The sequence below is a fragment of the Phyllobates terribilis genome, unplaced genomic scaffold, assembly GCF_046119375.1.
Source record: "Phyllobates terribilis strain yellow unplaced genomic scaffold, ASM4611937v1 Scaffold_1__5_contigs__length_1240528914, whole genome shotgun sequence".
In the NCBI taxonomy this organism is placed as follows: domain Eukaryota; kingdom Metazoa; phylum Chordata; class Amphibia; order Anura; family Dendrobatidae; genus Phyllobates; species Phyllobates terribilis.
Genome location: NW_027362761.1, coordinates 34653328 through 34673434, shown reverse-complemented (window position 1 = coordinate 34673434; position 20107 = coordinate 34653328). Strand labels below are relative to the sequence as shown.

At 44.6% G+C, this 20107-nt stretch overlaps 1 protein-coding gene across 2 annotated transcripts in view; it reads right to left on the bottom strand.

Moving 5' to 3' along the window:
- The window catches only part of EPS15L1 (epidermal growth factor receptor pathway substrate 15 like 1), a 280928-nt gene that overhangs the window by 111564 nt on the left and 149257 nt on the right, over nucleotides 1-20107 (bottom strand). For both annotated transcript variants that reach the window (XM_073660720.1, XM_073660721.1), the window contains 4 exons: nucleotides 18690-18854; nucleotides 13335-13464; nucleotides 13096-13244; nucleotides 11442-11502 (listed from right to left, as the gene is read on the bottom strand). In XM_073660720.1, the coding sequence (XP_073516821.1) occupies nucleotides 11442-11502; nucleotides 13096-13244; nucleotides 13335-13464; nucleotides 18690-18854 (505 nt within the window). The remainder of the gene's footprint in view (nucleotides 1-11441; nucleotides 11503-13095; nucleotides 13245-13334; nucleotides 13465-18689; nucleotides 18855-20107) is intronic.

Sequence of the window (20107 nt, the reverse complement as noted above, 5' to 3'; positions counted from 1 at the left end):
ATCTCTTTCTCTTAGCCTCTAATTGGGGGACACAGGACCTTGGGTGTTATGCTGCTGTCCACTAGGAGGCGACACTATGCTTATCTGAAAAAGATTAAGCGTGGCTCCTCCTCTGCAGAATACACCCCCGGACGGCATCAGCCTGCTCCAGTTTTGTGCAAAAGCAGTAGGAACGTAACAGATAACATAACCATGCCTATAAGAAGGCAACTATGTAAGAACTCAAAGGAAAACCAATATGAGAACTCAACTTAACGGCCCGGAACGGGCAAAGGGTGGGTGCTGTGTCCCCCAATTAGAGGCTAAGAGAAAGAGATTTTACGGTGAGTACACAAAAATCTCCTTTACTCTGTCGCCTCATTGGGGGACACAGGACCTTGGGACGTCCCAAAGCAGTCCCTGGGTGGGAAGCAATGGACGAATATTGTGTAGACAGGTCCCTACAATTGGGGCACCGCCGCCTGCAGAACACGTCTGCCCAGGCTCGCATCTGCTGAGGACTGGGTATGAACGTTGTAGTGTTTTGTAAACGTGTGTAGGCTAGTCCAGGTGGCAGCCTTACACACTTGTTGTGCCGAAGCATGGTGCCAAAGGGCCCAGGAGGCCCCTACCGCACGTGTAGAATGTGCCGTAATACCTGCTGGAATAGGCGAATTTTTGAGGCGGTAGGCCTCTTGTATGGTGGATTTGATCCACCTGGCAAGGGTAGCTTTGAAAGCTGGTAGACCCTTGCGGCCGCCTTCCGGAAGAAGGAAAAGAGAATCAGACTCCCGGAAGGGCGCAGTCCTAGACACATAGATACGCAGTGCCCTGACAAGGTAAAGCGTATGCAAAGCCTTTTCCACTCTATGAACCGGAACCGGACAGAGGGATGGTAGTGAAATTTCTTCATTGAGATGAAAGCTGGACACAACCTTCGGAAGGAAGGATGGAACCGTACGAAGGACTACCTTTGTCCTGGAAAAAAATCAGGAAGGGCTGTCTGCAGGAGAGTGCCGTGAGTTCAGACACCCTGCGTAGCGAGGTGATTGCCACGAGGAAAACCACTTTCTGGGATAGAAGACGGAGTGGGACTTCCCTAAGGGGTTCAAAGGGTGTTTCCTGTAATGCTGTCAGCACCAGGTTGAGGTCCCACGCTTCTAGAGGTCATCTGTAGGGGGGAACCAATCGGGAAACCCCCTGGAGAAATGTTCTTACTTGCGGTTTATGAGCAATGCACTTTTGAAAAAGCACAGAAAGAGCTGACACTTGGCTCTTAAGGGAGGCCAGGGATAGTCTGGCTTCCAGACCCGCTTGGAGAAAACAGAGTACCCTGGGAAGGGAATAAGGGAGTGGGGTCTGGTTACGAGATTCGCACCAGGTAAAGAAAGTTTTCCAGGTACTGTAGTAAATCTTGGCAGAGGTTGGTTTTCATGCTCTGATCATGGTTTTAATGACGGCTGGCGAAAAACCTGCCTGGGTTAGAACCCAGGTCTCAATGGCCACGCTGTCAAATTGAGGGCCTCTAAGTCCTGGTGGTAGAACGGGCCTTGTGACAGAAGATCCGGGCGGTCGGGAAGATGCCAGGGAATGTCTGCTGTGAGTCGTACGATGTCGGCGTACCATGTACGCATGGGCCAGTCCGGTGCGATTAGGATGGTTGGAACTCCCTCCTGTTTGATCTTTCTCACCACTCTGGAAATCAGGGGGAGAGGTGGAAAAATTTACAGGAGCTGGAACTGGGTCCAGTCCTGAACCAGGGCGTCCGCCGCTAGCGCTCTCGGGAGCGTGTTCTGGCCATGAAGTTGGAGACTTTGGCATTGAGGTGAGACGCCATTAGGTCCACGTCCGGAGTGCCCCAACGATGGCAGATCTGTTGGAAGATTTCGGGATGGAGAGCCCACTCTCCCGAGTCTATTCCTTGTCGGCTGAGAAAGTCTGCTTCCCAGTTGTCTACACCCGGAATGTGCACCGCAGAGATAATGGAGCTCGTTTTCTCCGCCCAGTGAAGGATGCGTGTCACCTCTCGCATCGCTCTGGCACTGCGAGTTCCCCCTTGGTGATTGACATATGCCACGGTTGTGGCATTGTCCGATTGTACTCTGATGTGAGAGGCTGCCAGTAAGTGATGGAAGGCTCTCAACGCCAGGAGGATGGCACGAATCTCCAGGATGTTGATGGGCAAGGTTGCTTCCGCTGGGGACCACTTGCCCTGTGCTCTGTGGTGTAGGTGTACTGCACCCCAACCAGTCAGGCTTGCGTCGGTGGTCAGGACCTTCCATTGACCTGGGAGAAAAGATTTCCCTTTTGTTAGAGAGGTCCGGTTGAGCCACCAGTGAAGGGACTTCCTGGTTGACGACGTCAGCTGGAACTTCCTGTCGAGAGAAGAAGGGTTCCTGTCCCATGACTTGAGAATGTCTAGTTGGAGAGGCCTGAGGTGAAGCTGGGCAAATGGAACCGCTTCTATTGCCGCCACCATCCTGCCAAGGACTCTCATGGCAAACCGGAGAGATCGAGGGGGTTTGCTGAGAAGGGTGCGAACTCCTAGACGGAGAGGCAGTGCCTTGTCTTTGGGGAGAAGCACTAGGCCCTTGGCAGTATTGAATAGCATTCCCAGGAATGTCAGAGACTGGTTTGGGGTTGGTGATGACTTTTGTAGGTTGACTAACCAACCCAGGCGACTCAGGGTGTCGATTGTGATTGAGACACTGCGCTCGCGGTCCTTGAAGGTAGAAGCCTTGACGAGAAGATCGTCCAGGTATGGAAAGACTACTATGCCTCTGGAGTGTAGGACGTGCATGGTGGCTGCCATGACTTTGGTAAACACTCTGGGAGCCGTGGCGAGTCCGAACGGGAGAGCCACGAACTGGTAGTGGTCCTGGTCGATTGCGAACCTGAGAAATCTCTGATGTGCAGGTGCAATCGGTATATGCAGGTATGCATCTTGTATGTCTATGGAAGCGAGATATTCTCCTTTTTCCATGGATGCAATGATTGACCGGAGGGACTCCATACGGAAGTGACGTACTCGTACATATTTGTTGAGTTGTTTTAGGTCTAGTATGGGGCGTACCCCTCCTCCTTTCTTGGGGACTACGAAAAGATTGGAGTAGAACCCCTGGAAGCGCTCGGCTGCGGGGACAGGTATTATGACTCGTGCTTGAAGAAGCGATGAGACCGCTTGGTGGAAGGCGCGAGCTTTTACTGGCGATTTTGGGGGAACAGATATAAGGAGTCTGTTTGGTGGGTTGGAAGTGAACTCTATTTTGTATCCTGAAGACACTAGTTCCCTGACCCACCTGTCTTCTGTAATAGGTAGCCAGACTTGATGAAAGAGTAAAAGTCGGCCTCCTACAGGTGGGGTGTCTTCCTGAGTCCGTGAGTCATGACGAGGAGAAATTCTTAGATTTTCCTCCTTTTGATTTTGAGTGGCCTGCCTTTGACTGCCAGGATTTGTCCGACTTTTGTGTCGGCCTCGAGTCTTCCCTGCGTGTGAAGCGGCTGTTATTTTGTGGTGGTGGCCGTGAAACGGACCAGCCGGAAGAGTTCCGAAAGGATCAGAAGCGAGCTTGGTTACGCTTGTTATAATTGCGCTTGGGTTTCAGTTGGGGAAGAGAGGTACTCTTACCCCCGGTGGCATTGGATATCATAGTGTCCAAGCTTTCACCGAAAAGTCGACCGCTGAGGTATGGAAGGTGCGTGAGGGACTTCTTTGAGGCTGCGTCCGCTTTCCATTCACGCAGCCAAAGGATATGCCGAATTGTGATGGCGTGTGATATCGCCCCCGCTGCACCCCTTGCAGAATCCAGAGCTGCGTGAAGCATGTAATCTGCCACAACTGCTATCTGAACTGCTTGGTCCGACAGTTCAGGGGCAGAAGCTTGGAGGCCAGTTTGTAAATTCTTTGCCCAAGCCAGTATGGCCTTGGCTGCCCAGACTGAGAGCGAACGCGGGGGCTAGAGAGGCCCCTGTGGTTTCGCAGATTGAGCGAGCCATACTTTCTACCTGCCGGTCTGCTGCATCCCTAAGGGTTGAGCTATCTGGCAGTGAAAGAAGTGTCTGTGCTGCCAGCCTGGAAACTGTCCATTCTTTGGTGGTTTCCTTTGGAAAGGGGTAACGGGCCTCCAGAAACTTGCGATTGGTAAGCTTCTTGTGAGGCTGTGAGAATTGTTTTGTGAGGATAGATTTAAATTCTGGATGATCCAAGAAAACCTTAGGTGGTTTCAGAGCTCCTTCAAATGAAATCTTATTTTGTGATGCATCCGGGATCGGATCAGAGATGTCAAGCACCCGATGTATGGACGAGATTATGTCCTCAACTAGCGCTGCATTGCTAGGTGGGATTGGAGTTAGGGATCCATCAGTTTCCTTGTCTGAGTCAGAATCGCAGATGCCTTCTGACTCCTGTGCATCACTAAGGTGTCTCCTATGTGACCCAAAATGGGGGATTTCTCTGGACGGGGATTGGTGCGGAGAAATATAATGTCTGTCCCTGGTAGGGGACTGTGTAGATGACCTGGGAATACGGTATCTCTCCCTAGACCGGGATGACCGTGTGCTATGGGATGACGCAGATGAGCGTGACCGGTGGGTGCGCTTGCGTCCTGACCTTGACATGGATGTGCCTGGGCCAGTATGTGACTGAGTCAGGCTTTCCCTTTGTTGGGTAGCATTCATAGTCGAGGTATGGCTTTGCAGAGCCTGAAGCAATTTGGAGGTCATGTTATCTATGGACTGTGTCATAGATTGTGACATTTGAGTGACCCATTCTGGCGTGGCATTAGACACTGAAGGGTTGGTAGGGGCTACTTGGGAGTCTGGCACAGTAGTCTGAGCACAATCCTTGCAATGCGGATATGTGCTGCCGCTGGGAAGAGCATTACTGCAGGCTGTACAGAAAGCGTAAAATCAGTCCTGCTTGGTTTTCTTAGACTTTGAGCCCGGCATAGTGCACCTGGAGTGGCTATGCAAGGGGGCTAACTGTGCAGAGGAGGATACAGAGTAATAAAATTCACAGCTGAGGTAACTCAGACTGTGAACTTACCCCACCAATGTGCCCCTGTGAACAGCGCTGAAAGAGCCTGGTCCTGTGCCTCCGTGGAGACTTGGCTGGCCTGTATGCGTACTGCAGTTTATGATGGCCGCCGTAGCTCTTCTCCTGCTTGCAAAGATGAAGGAGAAGGGGGGCGGACCGCTGCAAGGGCGCCCTGTCTGACTCCGCAGTGAGTCAAAATCGTCATCCAGGGGGCGGGGCCGGGGGGTGGTGGAAAATGGGCGGCGGCTTCGGCTAGGCCGAAGCCGCGGTGTAAATTTATTTTCTATGTCCAAAAGGGCTCCAGGCAAGCGCGGTAGCCCGGGGGGGGGGCTTGGGTCGGATCAGAACCGGACCCCCCCCCTCCCCCTCCCCCTCCCCGGATTGAAAGGCAGAATGGCGGTGGGGACATAAGTGGAAGAGGGTCTCTGAAAAGAGTCCCCCTTAGGAGCTTAAGATGAAAAGCTGCCGCAGGTACAGAGCCTGTGAAGGCCTGTGCCTGTGTGTGCCATGGCTGCCTGCACTCCCCCCGGCTCCTACAGGGTCCCACAGACAGACTGGGGCTCCTGTATTGCTGCTGGTCCTCGGCTGCGGTGTGCTGGCTGGTGAGAGCTGCAGATGCTGCCATCCAGGCCCTACCTGATGGTGTCTCAACCTAATACCCCCAGGGGGGATTAGGGAGGGTGCCGCTGTCACCTGTCAGGGGGCTTTGTCCTCGCCTCAACTTCGGACCAAGACCGAGGGAATTGGGGAAGGAGGGGGGTTCTCAACTTCGAGCCTGACCCGAGGGGCCAGAGAAGGAGCAGCATGGTGGCTACGCCATCTCAACTTCAACTGTGCACCCCATAGTAGGGGGCAGAGGAAGGAGCCATGCCGGGGGTCTCTTAAGAGACCCTCTTTTCTTCATCTGTAATCCCGTGCTGAAGCGAGGGACGAGTGAAGGTCTGAGGTGTGCCTCCTTGCGACACTAAGCAAAAACTGGAGCAGGCTGATGCCGTCCGGGGGTGTATACTGCAGAGGAGGAGCCACGCTTAATCTTTTTCAGATAAGCATAGTGTCGCCTCCTAGTGGACAGCAGCATAACACCCAAGGTCCTGTGTCCCCCAATGAGGCGACAGAGTAAACTGATTTAATAAAAAGACTTTTCAAAGCAACCAAACCTCTAATATGGGACATACAGGTATGTATAGATTTACATTTCTATCACCAGTATGCCCATAGTAGAGGTTTGATAAGTCCCAGGGGGTGACAGATTCCCTTTAATGCTCCCCTGTCCTGGGAGTAAGTGGGAAAATTATGTGGGATTTGGTGCGCCCACTGGTGGATCAAAGTTATCACCTCTACGTAGATATCTTTTATACCAGCAACCCACTCTTCACGTCCCTCTCTGCACGAGCTACCGCAGTATGCGGTACTGTCCGCAAAAATCAGAACGGACTCCCTAAGACGCTAGCTGGGCAGTTGCTCAGAAAGGGTGAGAGCAGAGACCAATGTAATGACAACATGCTGGTGGTCAAGGACAAGAGGGATGTCCTTTTTTTGACATCCTGGGGTACAACAAGAACATGGGGGGAGTTGATCTCTTTGATCAAGTCCTCCAGCTGTACAGTGCCATGAGAAATGCTAAGGTGTGGTACAAGAAGCTGGCCATGCACATCGTACAGATGGCAATGTATAACACTTTTGTGTTATCACCATGTGCAGGCCAGACCGGTACCTTCCTACAGTTCCAAGAGGTAGTGATCAAGGCCCTAATATTTCGAAATCAGGAAGGAGTGGGCCCCTCTACTTCCGGAACTGAAGGTGCCCATTTCGTACCAGGGTAACATTTTCCCAGTGAGGTCCTCAGAGCTCATTGTTTCCATCGGGGCTTACGTTCGAACCCCCCCCTCCCGCACCCACCTCTGCCGTGCATCATTTTTTGGCTTGAATTGGAGACAGTCATATGTGCATCTGAGTGTCCATCTCCAGTAGGCGCATATGTCCCAAAATGCTGCTTGTCAGAGCACATGTTCGCTTTTCTGTCGGCACCATTATAGTCTATGGCCCCGTCGGCGCAAACGCTGAATTGCGTTTTACCAGGGCTTTGGAAGGAAGCCCCGACAGGACCAAAGAACGAGTGCCAGAACACAGTGTGACAACATCCTTACTGATTACACCTGGACCTGGCTACAGAACAGCACATATTATAATGTATAGCACTATATGATACATAATGAATGATGTCCTGGATCCAGGCTCAGGAGCAGTCATTGTATGATTAGGTATACACTGTCTGCAGTCGCTCTGGAACTTTCCTGCAGATCTGGTGATGTTGGAGCTACTGACAGTGCGACCTGATCAAGCTGCAGCAATAACTCATGACACCATGCCTCAGAGCATCACTGACACAAGACACTCTGGATCTGATCCTGTCCCTGACCTCCTGCCCTGGCCCCCTGCTAACCTCCCAATCTCCTCTCCTGTGAGGACGGCAGCAGACCTCTCATCCAGCCAAACCAGAACTCACACTTTGCACTGACAAGAGGCAGAACCCCAAAACAGTGTCTGCAAATTGAGTTTCTGGTCTTGGTTTTTTATCCTAAGTCATGTGATAAGGCTCGTTAAATGGTCACTATTCACTTTTAGGATTGCTACTTCCTGTAGGTGGCACTAGAGTTCTAGACCTCTTCCTCTCTGAAGAGACAATTTGCATATTTCCCAAAGGAGCATTAGGGCTTCAAAAGTATCCTCACCTGACATGCTTAACATGTCTCTCTCCGCAAGGAGAAATATTACCCCTAGATACCGGTCTGACGCCTCTCATCCAGCCAAACCAAAACTCACACTTTGCACTGATGAGGGGCAGTACCATGAAACACAGTGTCTGCAAATTGAGTTTCTGGTCTTGGCTTTTTATGCCAAGTCATGTGATGTCCATCGCCTTAAGTGTCCCATTGCTTAAGTGTGAGAAATATGAAATATACCTGATTAATAATATGCATACAGACTGTACCTTGTCATCTGCCACCATCGCACACTTATCAGCATCTCTGTTTATCCATTCCTCCTACAGGTACATGACCGAACTTTCCCATGCTGATTTCTTTCTTCCTCTGCTCCTAAATACATATGGTACGTGACCTAACTTTCCCATGCTGATTTCTTCCTTCCTCTGCTTCTATATACACATGGTACGTGACCCAGCTTTCCCATCCTGACTTCTCCCTTCCTCTGCTTCTATATACACATGGTATGTTTTCAACTAACTACTATTCCCAACTCTTATTTATGACCATGTTTACTTGGCCCTTGATTACCCTGCATCTGGCTTAATCTTAATCAGCTGATCAAGATGAGCAGAGACCACTCCCCTCTGGTTCACACCTGAATGCATTCTGTTGAACATATATTGAGAGCAAGGAGTCTGCTATAGACTTTAAATGTGTATAACATCCCCAAGCCCTTTGCATGGCATCTCAAACATTTAGAAACTACTGATAGACTCGGACCTGGAACTTCTCTCTCCTTTTTGCAAGATTTGGGAAAATTAACTCGAACATTCTTTTACTAGGTAACAATAGGATACATGCTCTCACCAGTCCCATAAATCCATAATTGCTACCAAGTCACAAGAAACAAGATGGTATCGAGTTCCTTCCACCTAGCACAAATGGTTTCCTGAAGTTTCTGAATTATGTTGGCGTTGTGGGACTAGTGAGGGAACAATGACACCTATTTGGTGGTAATATCTGGTTTTGGGAGCTTTTTGGAAAGGAGTCAGTAATTATCTAGGAAGTGACAGGAGTGTTAATTCCTAAATCCTCAGAAGCGATCTTATTACATATGTCCCCTATGTCCAGATATGTCTATGAGAAATCCTTGTTACTACACCTCATTCAAGCAGCCAAAACGATAATTCCTCATCACTGGAAGTCTGTGGACCCTCCCTCCATGGAAGAATGGTTCAAAGAAATAGATGCAGCCCACCGTATGGAGAAGCTGTTAGCTCAAACACAAGTAGAAATTAGCTCAACCGCATATAACTGGTTTCACTGGGAAATTTACATATCCTCCCCATCTTACCAAAATATCCTGAAATGATCTATATCTTATCTATCCCTATTTGCATCCAATTCGGCCCACGAATCTCATCATCCACCTTTATGCTCAGATATCTCATCAACTTTGGCGCATTGTAGGCCTGATCATTGTTCGACAATTCCCCATGGTCATATTTCAAACCTCTATTCTAAATCTCCCAACCTTTATCGTCCTCTTACCCCTGCTGTACCCCTTCTCTACTCTTCTCTTAAAATAAATCTGTCAGCAGGTTTTGCTATCTCATGGGAGAGCAGCATGATGGAGGCAAACAGAAGCTGAATCCAGCGATGTATCACTTAGCTTACTGGGTTTAGACATTCTGACACAATCAAATCTTTTAGATTTAGCACACACGCGTCAGACTCCGGCTCGTGGGCCAAATCTGGCCCACAGGGTCGTTATATTTGGCCCCCGACACCAGACTATTATTCTGTATGGAGGACTATGTGGGGCCATTATACTGTATGGAGGACTATGTGGGGTCATTATACTGTATGGAGGACTATGTGGGGCCATTATACTGTAAGGAGGACTATGTGGGGCCATTATACTGTATGGAGGACTATGCGGGGCCATTATACTGTATGGAGGACTATGCGGGGCCATTATACTGTATGGAGGACTATGCGGGGCCATTATACTGTATGGAGGACTATGCGGGGCCATTATTCTGTATGGAGGACTATGCGGGGCCATTATACTGTATGGAGGACTATGTGGGTCCATTATACTGTATGGAGGACTATGTGGGGTCATTATACTGTATGGAGGACTATGTGGGGCCATTATACTGTATGGAGGACTATGTGAGGCCCACTATTCTGTATGGAGGACATGTAGGGGCCATTATACTGTATGGAGGACTATGTGGGGCTCGTTATACTGTATGGAGAACTATGTGTGGCTCAGTATACTGTATACTTGTTGGCCCACGACTTTGTCCAAGTTTTTCATTTTGGCTCTCTGTATGTTTAAGTTTGACATCCCCGAGTTAGCATGGAAAAGAGCCCAGAAAGCAAATCCTGCCCACACCAGGATCAGTGTGTACCAAGTCCATAGACAGTGAGGTGCCCATCACAGGAGGGGGCGTGTGGGACCAGGGTTCACAGCGGCCAGCTAGTCACAGGAATGATAAGCTACCGGTGCTAAAACAATCGAGGCATCGCTGAAATCTGAGTTTTAGCCCCTACCTCACGCGGTCTTCAGATTACATAGCAAAAACCTGCTGACAGATTCCCTTTAAGTTTGTATTGTATAGTTGTTAGAAGACTAATTGGCTGTATGCTAGTCACGTCGCCACCAAATTTCTCAGATTATATGTCTTGGCTCCTTTTTGCTGAGTAATTTGTATTTAAAGGGGTTCTCCGGTCCAAATCGATAAGTCTGGTGTCACTCTGTGTGACTGCAGACTTATGAATTCCCCCAGCGCGCACAGTGTGGGCTGCAGGGATTCGCCGGTATCCGAATCGGGACCGGAGGGTATGTCTGAGTTATGCATATTACCGTCCAGTGGGCGTGGCCTCGCTTCCATAGTTGACCACGCCCACTGGACGGCAGCACCACTAGACGGGACGCGACCTCGCTCAATACAAGTGTATAGAGCGAGGCCACGCTCACTAGACTGTTTCTGCCCGGGAGTATGTATAACGCATACAGTATGTATAACTCATACATACCCTCCGGTCCAGACTCCGAATCCGGCGAATCCCTGCAGCACACAGTGCAAGCACTGGGGGGATTCATAAGTCTTCAAAGTGACTGCAGACTTATTGATTTGGAATGGACAACCCCTTTAAATGTCAATATCTATTGCTCTTTGATTGTAACTGCTTTGTTATTGTTATAGAGCTTTGTTTTAAAACCAATAAAAAAAAAATTAGTTAACTTGATAGGTAAACACTTTAAATTTTAAAAAATTTCAAAACACCAAAATTATGTTTTTTTGGTTGCCGCAACACCGCAAAAACATTCAGTAAGAAAAGATCAACATGTCATAACTATCCCAAAATGGTATCAATAAAAAAAATCTCGTTCAGCAAAAAATAAGCCCTATCTCAACTCCATTGACCGAAATATATAGAATTTTTTTAAAAATTTTTTTTTACAAATTTCCAATTCCCAAAAAACGATGTCAGAACTGCTTTTTTCCGCAATTTCACTGCACTTGTAACTTTTTTCCCATACCACTAAGTGGTAAAATTAATGGTGTCTTTCAAAACCACAACTCTTTTCACAAAAAATCCCTCAAAAGTCTATGAAGTTATGGTTCTTGGAAGAAAGGGAAGAAAAAAATGAAAAAGCAAAAATGTAAATTGGCCATGTCAGGAAGGGGTTAAAGTCTGCTTACCTGGTTCTTTCTTGGGCAGCGTTGAGGAGGAGAAAGGATCTCTGGTCTCAAAAGGATCAGACTGTTGTAGGAGAAAGATAAACCAACATTATATACAAATCCAAACACTATAGCTGGCCATACACAGACAATTTGGCCAGGTTTGCCCAAGAGTTAACGTGCATGAGGAAGACCAATTCTATTGAAGCACACCGACACATTCTGCTGAGTCAAGTATGCATTTCTAAGGAGTATTGGTGGCAGGAGATAATTAATATATGGCCAGTGTAATTTGCTTATACACTTGTATGAATATCCCACTCACCGAAGTACCACAATAATGATAACTCTAGGATAAGGAGATCGATTAACTATTGTGCGGGTACATGGTTCTCCACACCATGAATGGCCAACAACAGCATGGGTTCAGCCAAGCAGACCATATTTTGCCAGATTTCACTAGGTATTTCCCTGTCATTTAACCCCTTCAATACCTTTGACATACATGTACGTCAAAGGTTGTGTCCCTGCCTTTAATGTGGGCTCACATGCCAAGCCCACATCTTTCTCCACACTTGATGGCTGATTCAATCAGCCATTAAGTGCCTCTAACAGCTACGGGTGGGGATTTAACACCTGCCAGCCGGAAGCGTGTCATTTAGCCTGCCCATTGGTGCCCCTGTCACGTGTTCTGGGGCGCAGATGGGTTGTCATGACAGCCGGGGGTCTGCTGATGACCCCCGTGCTTGTCATTAAGGTACTCCTGTGAACAACGGGCTATGACAAGCGTTTGGACGATTGCAGCTTCAATTCTCCTAAGGGGAAAAAGTAAAGGGAAAAAAAAAAGGAAACGTTTTTAAAAATATGAAAAAAATAAAAGATACAAAAGTTCAAACCACCCCAATCACCCTATTAAAAATAAAACAATAAAACCACACATATTTGGTATCGCTGAGTTCAAGAATGTCAGCAAAAAAATCAAAACGCCTGAATTACGGTTTTTTTTGGCTGCCGCAACATTGCAATACTAGGCCATCAAAACATCGTATCTACCTCTAAATGGTATCAATAAAAACATCAGGTCAGTACTCAAAAAAATAAGGCCTTACAAAGCCTCAAACTAAAAAGTTATGGGTCTCGGAAAATGGCAACAAATACAAACAATTTTTATTTATTTATTTATTTATTTTTTTTTTACCAATTTCCGATTTTGTTTTTACCACTTAAAAAAAAAAATTATATGTTTGGTATCTGCGTTCTCGTACTGACCTAGAGAATCATAATGCCAGGTCTGTTGTACCATATAGAGAACATAGTAAATAAAAAAAATACTTTTGTGGAATTGCACTTTTTTTTGCAATTTCAACGTACTTGTACACAGTACACTATATGGTAAAATGAATGGTGTCATTCAAAAGTACAACTCGTCCCGCAAAAAACAGACGCTCATATGGCTATATGGCCAGAAAAATGAGAATGTTATGGCTCTTGGAAGAAGGGGAGGAAAAAACAAAAATGGAAAATCGTCAGGTAGTGAAGGGGTTAATATGAAATGTGGGAATTCACTAAATTCAACAAATGAACTAGGCTGTGACAGACAGTGGATTATCTCCATGTAATATTCACTACTTTATAGGCAGAAAATAAATACATTTAGCTGGTTGCCATATCTCACCTTTAAAGGCAGTGTCATCGAATGGACATTATTCTTAGTGAAGGGGTCAGCAGAAAAAGGGTCACCTTTACTTGGCTTATGGAAAGGGTCATCTGAAGGAGGAGCATGAAATGGGTCGCTTTCTTTAAATGGATCATCACCAAATGGATCTGAAAAACATTTGAAGATACTTTCATTTGCCACAATCCATTCGCCTTGTGCGGTTATTAAAAAAACCTAAGAAGATGCACTGCACTCACTGCTCTTAAATGGATCAGCGCCTTTAAATGGGTCAGCGGTGAAAGGATCCTCAGTTTGGAATGGATCAGAATAAATGTCCTGATTGCTGCTGCTATTGAACAGAAGAGCTTTGTTCTTGAATGGATCATCCTATGAAACAGATATATATTTAATGATTAGGATGGAACGCAATAAAATGTGAGGTATGTGAAAAAAGCACAATGAGGATGATGGCTGTTTGTGATCAAATCATTCAAGTGTTTCCAGTTTTTCAAACTGCTTACAGAGACTGGAAACAAAACCAAGTCAATTCTATCAGCCCTTAAAGGGGTATTCCCATCTCCATTATCCTATCCCAATATGTAGTAGGTGTAATAATAATATTATTAGCAAATATTTACAGTTAGAAATGTAGTATAGCTTTTCTGATTCGCTATCTCTTTTCTCATGAGCAGGAACTTGGGTATCCATGGTTACAACCACTAGCAACTAATGAACTATCACTATATCAGTGGTCGTAACCATGGATACATAAGGTCCTGCAATGCCTGCACATGAGGAAAGAGACATAGCGAATCAGAAAAACTACAATACATTTGTAATTGGAGATATTTGCTAATATTATTATTATTGCACCTACTGCATATTAGGATAGGATCTTGGAGATGGGAATACCCCTTTAATAGTGCCCCAGACAAAAGAAGAAACATACAAGTACGAAAGTGCAGAAATTAGGGCATGCTATTGACCTTGGCTATGAAAGGTAACAGCATTGATCAGACCTAACTTTGTCAGGTCCAGTCACAAGCAGTTACTGGCTGTGTTACACAGCCGGAGCCCACTGTATATGGAGCAGGTGCAGCACTTGAGCCTTCTCCATACGAGTGCACACAGCATGTGATGTACATCATATCAGGATGATTTTAAAAATAGCATATATATTATGCAGATTTATGCTATATCTATATACAGCTCTGGCAAAAATTAAGAGACCACTGAACAGTTTTCTATTGGAAAGCATGGAGAGACTGGTGGAAAGCATGCCAAGATGCATGAAAGCTGTGATTAAAAATCATGGTTAGTCCACCAAATACTGATTTCTGAACTGTTCCTGTGATAAAGCTTGAGTAATTTGAGGTCTGAAAGCACTGTTTCTTTTTTAGTATTTTGACGGTTTATCATTTGCTACAAATAAATACAAAATGTTTAGCTTTGAATTTCGGAGAGATGTTGTCAGTAGTTTATAGAATAAAACAACAATGTACATTTTACTCAAAAATATACCTATAAAGAGAAAAATCAGAGAAACTGAAAATTTTGCAGTGGTCTCTTAATTTTTGCCAGAGCTGTATATATTATACATAATATATATCATTTATATATACGGGAAGGCCTAGCTACTGATGAAATTGCATTACAAAAAGCACATATTCACATATAGGTGCATCTCACAAAATTAGAATATCATCAAAAAGTTAATTTATTTCAGTTCTTCAATACAAAATGTGAAACTCATATTATATAGAGTCATTACAGAGTGATCTATTTCACGTGTTTATTTCTGTTAATGTTGATGATTATGGCTTACAGCCAATAAAAACACAAAAGACATTATCTCAGTAAATTAGAATACTTTATAACAACAGCTTGAAAAATGTTTTTAAAATCCGAAATGTTGGCCTACTGAAATGTATGTTCAGTAAATGCACTCAATACTTGGTCGGGGCTCCTTTTACATCAATTACTGCATCAATGTGGTGTGGCATGGAGGCGATCAGCCTGTGGCACTGCTGAGGTGTTATGGAAGCCCAGGTGGCTTTGATAGCAGCCTTCAGCTCGTCTGCATTGTTGGGTCTGGTGTCTCTCATCTTCCTCTTGACAATACCCCATAGATTCTCTATCGGGTTAAGGTCAGGCGAGTTTGCTGGCCAATCAAGCACAGTGATACTGTGGTTTGTAAACCAGGTATTGGTACTTTTGGCAGTGTGAACAGGTGCCAAGTCCTGCTGGAGAATGAAATTTCCATCTCCATAAAGCTTGTCGGCAGAGGGAAGCATGAAGTGCTGTGCTGACTTTGGTCTTGATAAAACACAGTGGACCTACACCAGCAGATGACATGGCTCCCCAAACCATCACTGATTGTGGAAACTTCACACTAGACATCAAGCAGCTTGGATTGTGTGCCTCTCCACTCTTCTTCCAGACTCTGGGACCATGATTTCCAAATGAAAATTGGTACTCTGGGACCTTGAGGAGTGTGTCAATGACTGCCTTCAGGACATCTGTCAAGTCAGCAGTGTTCCCCACGGTTATGGAGCCTACTGAAACAGACTAAGGGACCTTTTCAAACGCTTAGGAAGCCTTTGCAGGTGTTTTTTGTTAATTATTCTAATTTTACTGAGATAATGACTCTTGTGTTTTCATTGTCTGTAAGACATAATCATCAACATTAACAGAAATAAACACGTGAAATAGATCACTCTGTTTGTAATGACTCTATATAATATAGGAGTTTCACTTTTTGTATTGAAGAACTGAAATAAATTAACTTTTTGATGATATTCTAATTTTGTGAGATGCACCTGTATATGTAATGATTTACAACTGTTACTTAATTAAACTCCTATTTTCCTTTAACCTTTCCTTTTAGCTTGCACTGCCTTTTTAACCGACTTGCATTAAAGGATATAAAGTATATATCTTTGGAGTACATTTTTTTGTTTTTTACTTAAATGCAGGAATCTTCGGCTAAAATAATTTTTGCAATTAGTTTTGTTAAACATGTTTAACAGTTTGACTTCTGCACTGTCTGTGTATCACTACATAGCTGGCTGCAGAATAATTTAACAGTGAATCCTGAAGGTGAGCTCATTCTAATGTCAATTTTCAAGCGTCATCCCTCTTTTCCTGAACAACCTTTTAAGTTCAACAATCAACTGTTTTATATTATGCTTAGAATATTGGTCAGTAGAGGAGAGATAATGACTACAAACCATCAGAAAATGCTCACTGACAAAAGCACAGGTAACTCACTCTTCAGTCTACTATGTACCATAGAGGCTATAAGAGCCCAATTGGTCAAAATTCTTAATAAAACTTGCGCAAAAATAGATTTTTACATGCATTAAAAAAAAAAACTGTTGCTGTGTTAGTGTCTAGAACTTTTAAACTACAAATTAGAAATAAATCACAAAATGAACGTAATCTGTGTAGTTCCAGTAGATTGGATTGGATAAAATAGTTATCTAATGGCTGCTAGACAAAGGATGTACTATGATGTGCAGTGCTGCCCGTACTACTTTTTAGGACCAACCAATATTCCTATAGCCAAAAGTATCTGGCTGAGTAGGAGAGATGCACATAAATATGATGAGATAAACCAACAGAAAAATGGTGCTACAAAATATCTAACAAATATATCAACTTTATTCAAGATAAAATATTATAATGTTTTTTGTTAAAAACCAGAGTAGTTCAATGGAGGCCTAACAACAATATCTTTTGATTTAAGTCATTTAGTACTTATTTAGTGGAACAATCAGAGGAAAAGTATAGAATAGAAACATGTCATCACTTCTGTATTTTTTAATCCCTCTTGATTATGGCTACCAAATACTGAGGTAAAAAAACTCAAATACTCAACATGTGGACATGGCCAAAAACGTAATTCTTAATAACTTAGTTATTGTGTACATGCGGATCTCTCCCTCTGTGTCTGTACACTACATTTACCAAGAGGCAAAGCAGTCTGGTATCTCTGCCAGAACTGTTATCTGTCCCATAGCTCTCAGACTAAGTGCACGCGACTCCACCTACAAAGCGCTATCTTGTGACTCCCATACAATCTCAAGATGGATGACTAGCTGTCCACACAGTCTTTCCCTCGAAATGTCCCTCCCACTCAATGTTGCAGGAGCGGATACTGGGACCACATAGGCTCAGCATATTGTAGGGGAGCAATGAGTTATACAATGTCTTCAATTCTTATAATGTAATCTAGGTCTCTAGCACAGCCAACACCACCCCCTCTGGTCACTACTTGATAAGATTGCATGTTCTCCATGGAGCCTGCACTGCTTCTGTAGCTTCTATCCCCCCCTCCCTGTACACGTCCCCAGTCAATCACAACATACCAAGGATCGCTAGCCATGTCCCCCATGACATCACGCTCCAGCACACAGTGCTACCTCCTGTATGCAGCGCTGTGCTGGACTGACAGGCTATGTTCTGCTTAAAACAGACAGGAAGTCTCTGTACTCTGTGACCTGAATGGACTATGCCAGAAAGTAAAGAGCTGGAAGTCACATGACCACATGTGACCGCTGAATAACATCACAATTTTAACAGGAAGTAGATTATGAAGTTTCTTCATTTCTCATAGGCATTATTATTTATTTATTTTAATAATCTGTGTGCCAGCTTTAAAGAGAAAAAAAATGCTATTAAGCTGCAGATATGGGGTTAATCTCCAGGTTCATAGCGTTACTAACCTGCCCGGCGCCTGCACGCAGCTGAACGCTGTGGGGAGAAAATGAATCTGGTGCAGGTTGAGTCCCTGCTCTGAGTATACAGTGCTCCAGCACAATCCCGGCCCTGACTGACACTACCCTACATTAGAGCCAGCTGTGCTGCTTCATTATCTATCCTAACCAGATTAGAATTCATTTTCCCATTTATACATAGCTTCATAACATAAAAGACTATATTGATTTGATCTGTGAGATAGCCATGTGGTCAATTGAAGCCCATGGCTGTCTGGTGAGTATATGTCCATCCAACATGCAGAATTGATTAGATGAGCTATGTATGATGAATTCTAGCTAAGCTGAATACAAAAGCCAAGCATACAAGAGTGAGCGCCTGGGCCAGTGGCCACACAAGTAAATAGGCTGGTATATACCATTGTTTTTGTGTTCTTGTCTTTCCTCCACTCTCTCCCTTCCCTTCTATGTTGCTTCTTTATTTAACATGGTTTTTAATTATGTTTTATGTCTCTTTAAAAACTGTTGGAAAAATGTCAATACTTTATTTAAAAAAATAGGCTGGTACACATGCCTGAAGCAGCCCTAAGTAGCACACTTCATGAATAGCTAGTATCACTGTCACCAAATAACAATGACCTGAATGCCCACATACAGTGAAAAGTCTTGGGCGCTAAAAAGTCACACAGGGCTGTAGCTTGTAGCAATGTAATTAAGAATAAAATGTAAATATAGGCAAAACTATGTATACTGCAGCCATTACATGGCCCCAGATATTGGGCCTACAACAAACCAAGAGCATAGAAACCGAGCCATTAATCAACGGGGAAATCATTTAGAAATGCTGGTTACCACAACCAGATCTTTAGGTCCTGAACCAGTGCTGCTTCTTACCGCTGCCGTGGAAAGCTCCAGCCTCTCTCTTGAGGAATAGGCCTCAACATCAGATAAGTTATTCATACTTCCTCCATGGTCTCCATTTAGTGCATTGTTGTATTGCTCAATAGTTTTGTTCATTTCCTGTTGACTCTCCTGAAGCTGTGACAATTTACTTCGAGCCTGGGAAAGGAATTTAAAAACACATTTACTGACTAATAAACTATAGAGAACACGCAATGAATGCCATTTGGTGCCCCCCAACATCAAGATCCAGATATGCCTTTCAAATGAATAAGTAAAAATAAGCATCTTTTTTCTGATGCAGTGAAGGTTGTGCCATCATTACCTTGGCATTAGTATACAAAAAATTAGCGTGCACACGGTCAGGTTCGAGGTGCCGGTGGAACAGGGTATGTCACCTCTAGATCAATATGATATAAATGCACCGCACACTCTGGACTTGGGCGATGAAAAGTTTATTAAATCTATGTGAAAAGCAAAAATAAACTTCATGCCGCCATTGTTTGCAGGTAAGAGTCTCATGAGATGCCAACCCAGGGACACGGAAGCGCCGTATACAACCATGGAATAAAGCTTCTTTCAAAAAAACACCCCACCTCAGCGACTAGATCAGCAGCTCAAACATTCTAAGCATTGGACTCTGTCCCACTGATTCCCATGAGTAACTCTACCCTGCAGACCATGGCATTATGAAAAACACCCTGGTAGGGTCAAAACGTTTGTCATTTTGTCGCATACCTTCAAACACAGATTTTGTTTATTTTTGCTTTTCACGGAGATTTAATAAACTTTTCATCACCCAAGCCCAGAGTGTGTGGTGAATTTATATCATATTACCTTGCCATTGACATTAAAGGGAATCTGTTATCAGGTTTTTGCTACCTCATCTGAGAGCAGCATAATGTAGGAAAATAGACCCTGATTCTAGCAATCTATCACTTACTTTACTGGGTGCAGCAGTTGTGACTAGTGTTGAGCGATACCTTCCGATATCGGATCGGATTGGATCGGACCGATACCCAAAAAGTATCGGATATCGCCGATTCCGATACCGGAAACCAATGCAAGTCAATGGGACACAAATATCGGAATAAAAATAAACCCTTTCTTTCCTTGTAGGTTAATTCTACATGAAGGAAAACAACTAAGAATAATGTAGAATGTATTGGGGGAGGTGGTTGCCCAAATCGATGGGAACAGTGCTCACAGTGAAACATGAAAATCGGGCAATTCAGCAGCGGCATACACCGGTACCCGACAATTTATAACAGAAAGAATAGAGCTTCACACATAGATTAGATAGAGAGAAACATGTCAGTCACATATATATGAAGTACAGTGACAGTGTTGGTTACTGTATTTGTCATTTAGTGTTAAAGGATTTATTAAAAAAATACTAGTGCTTTCATGCA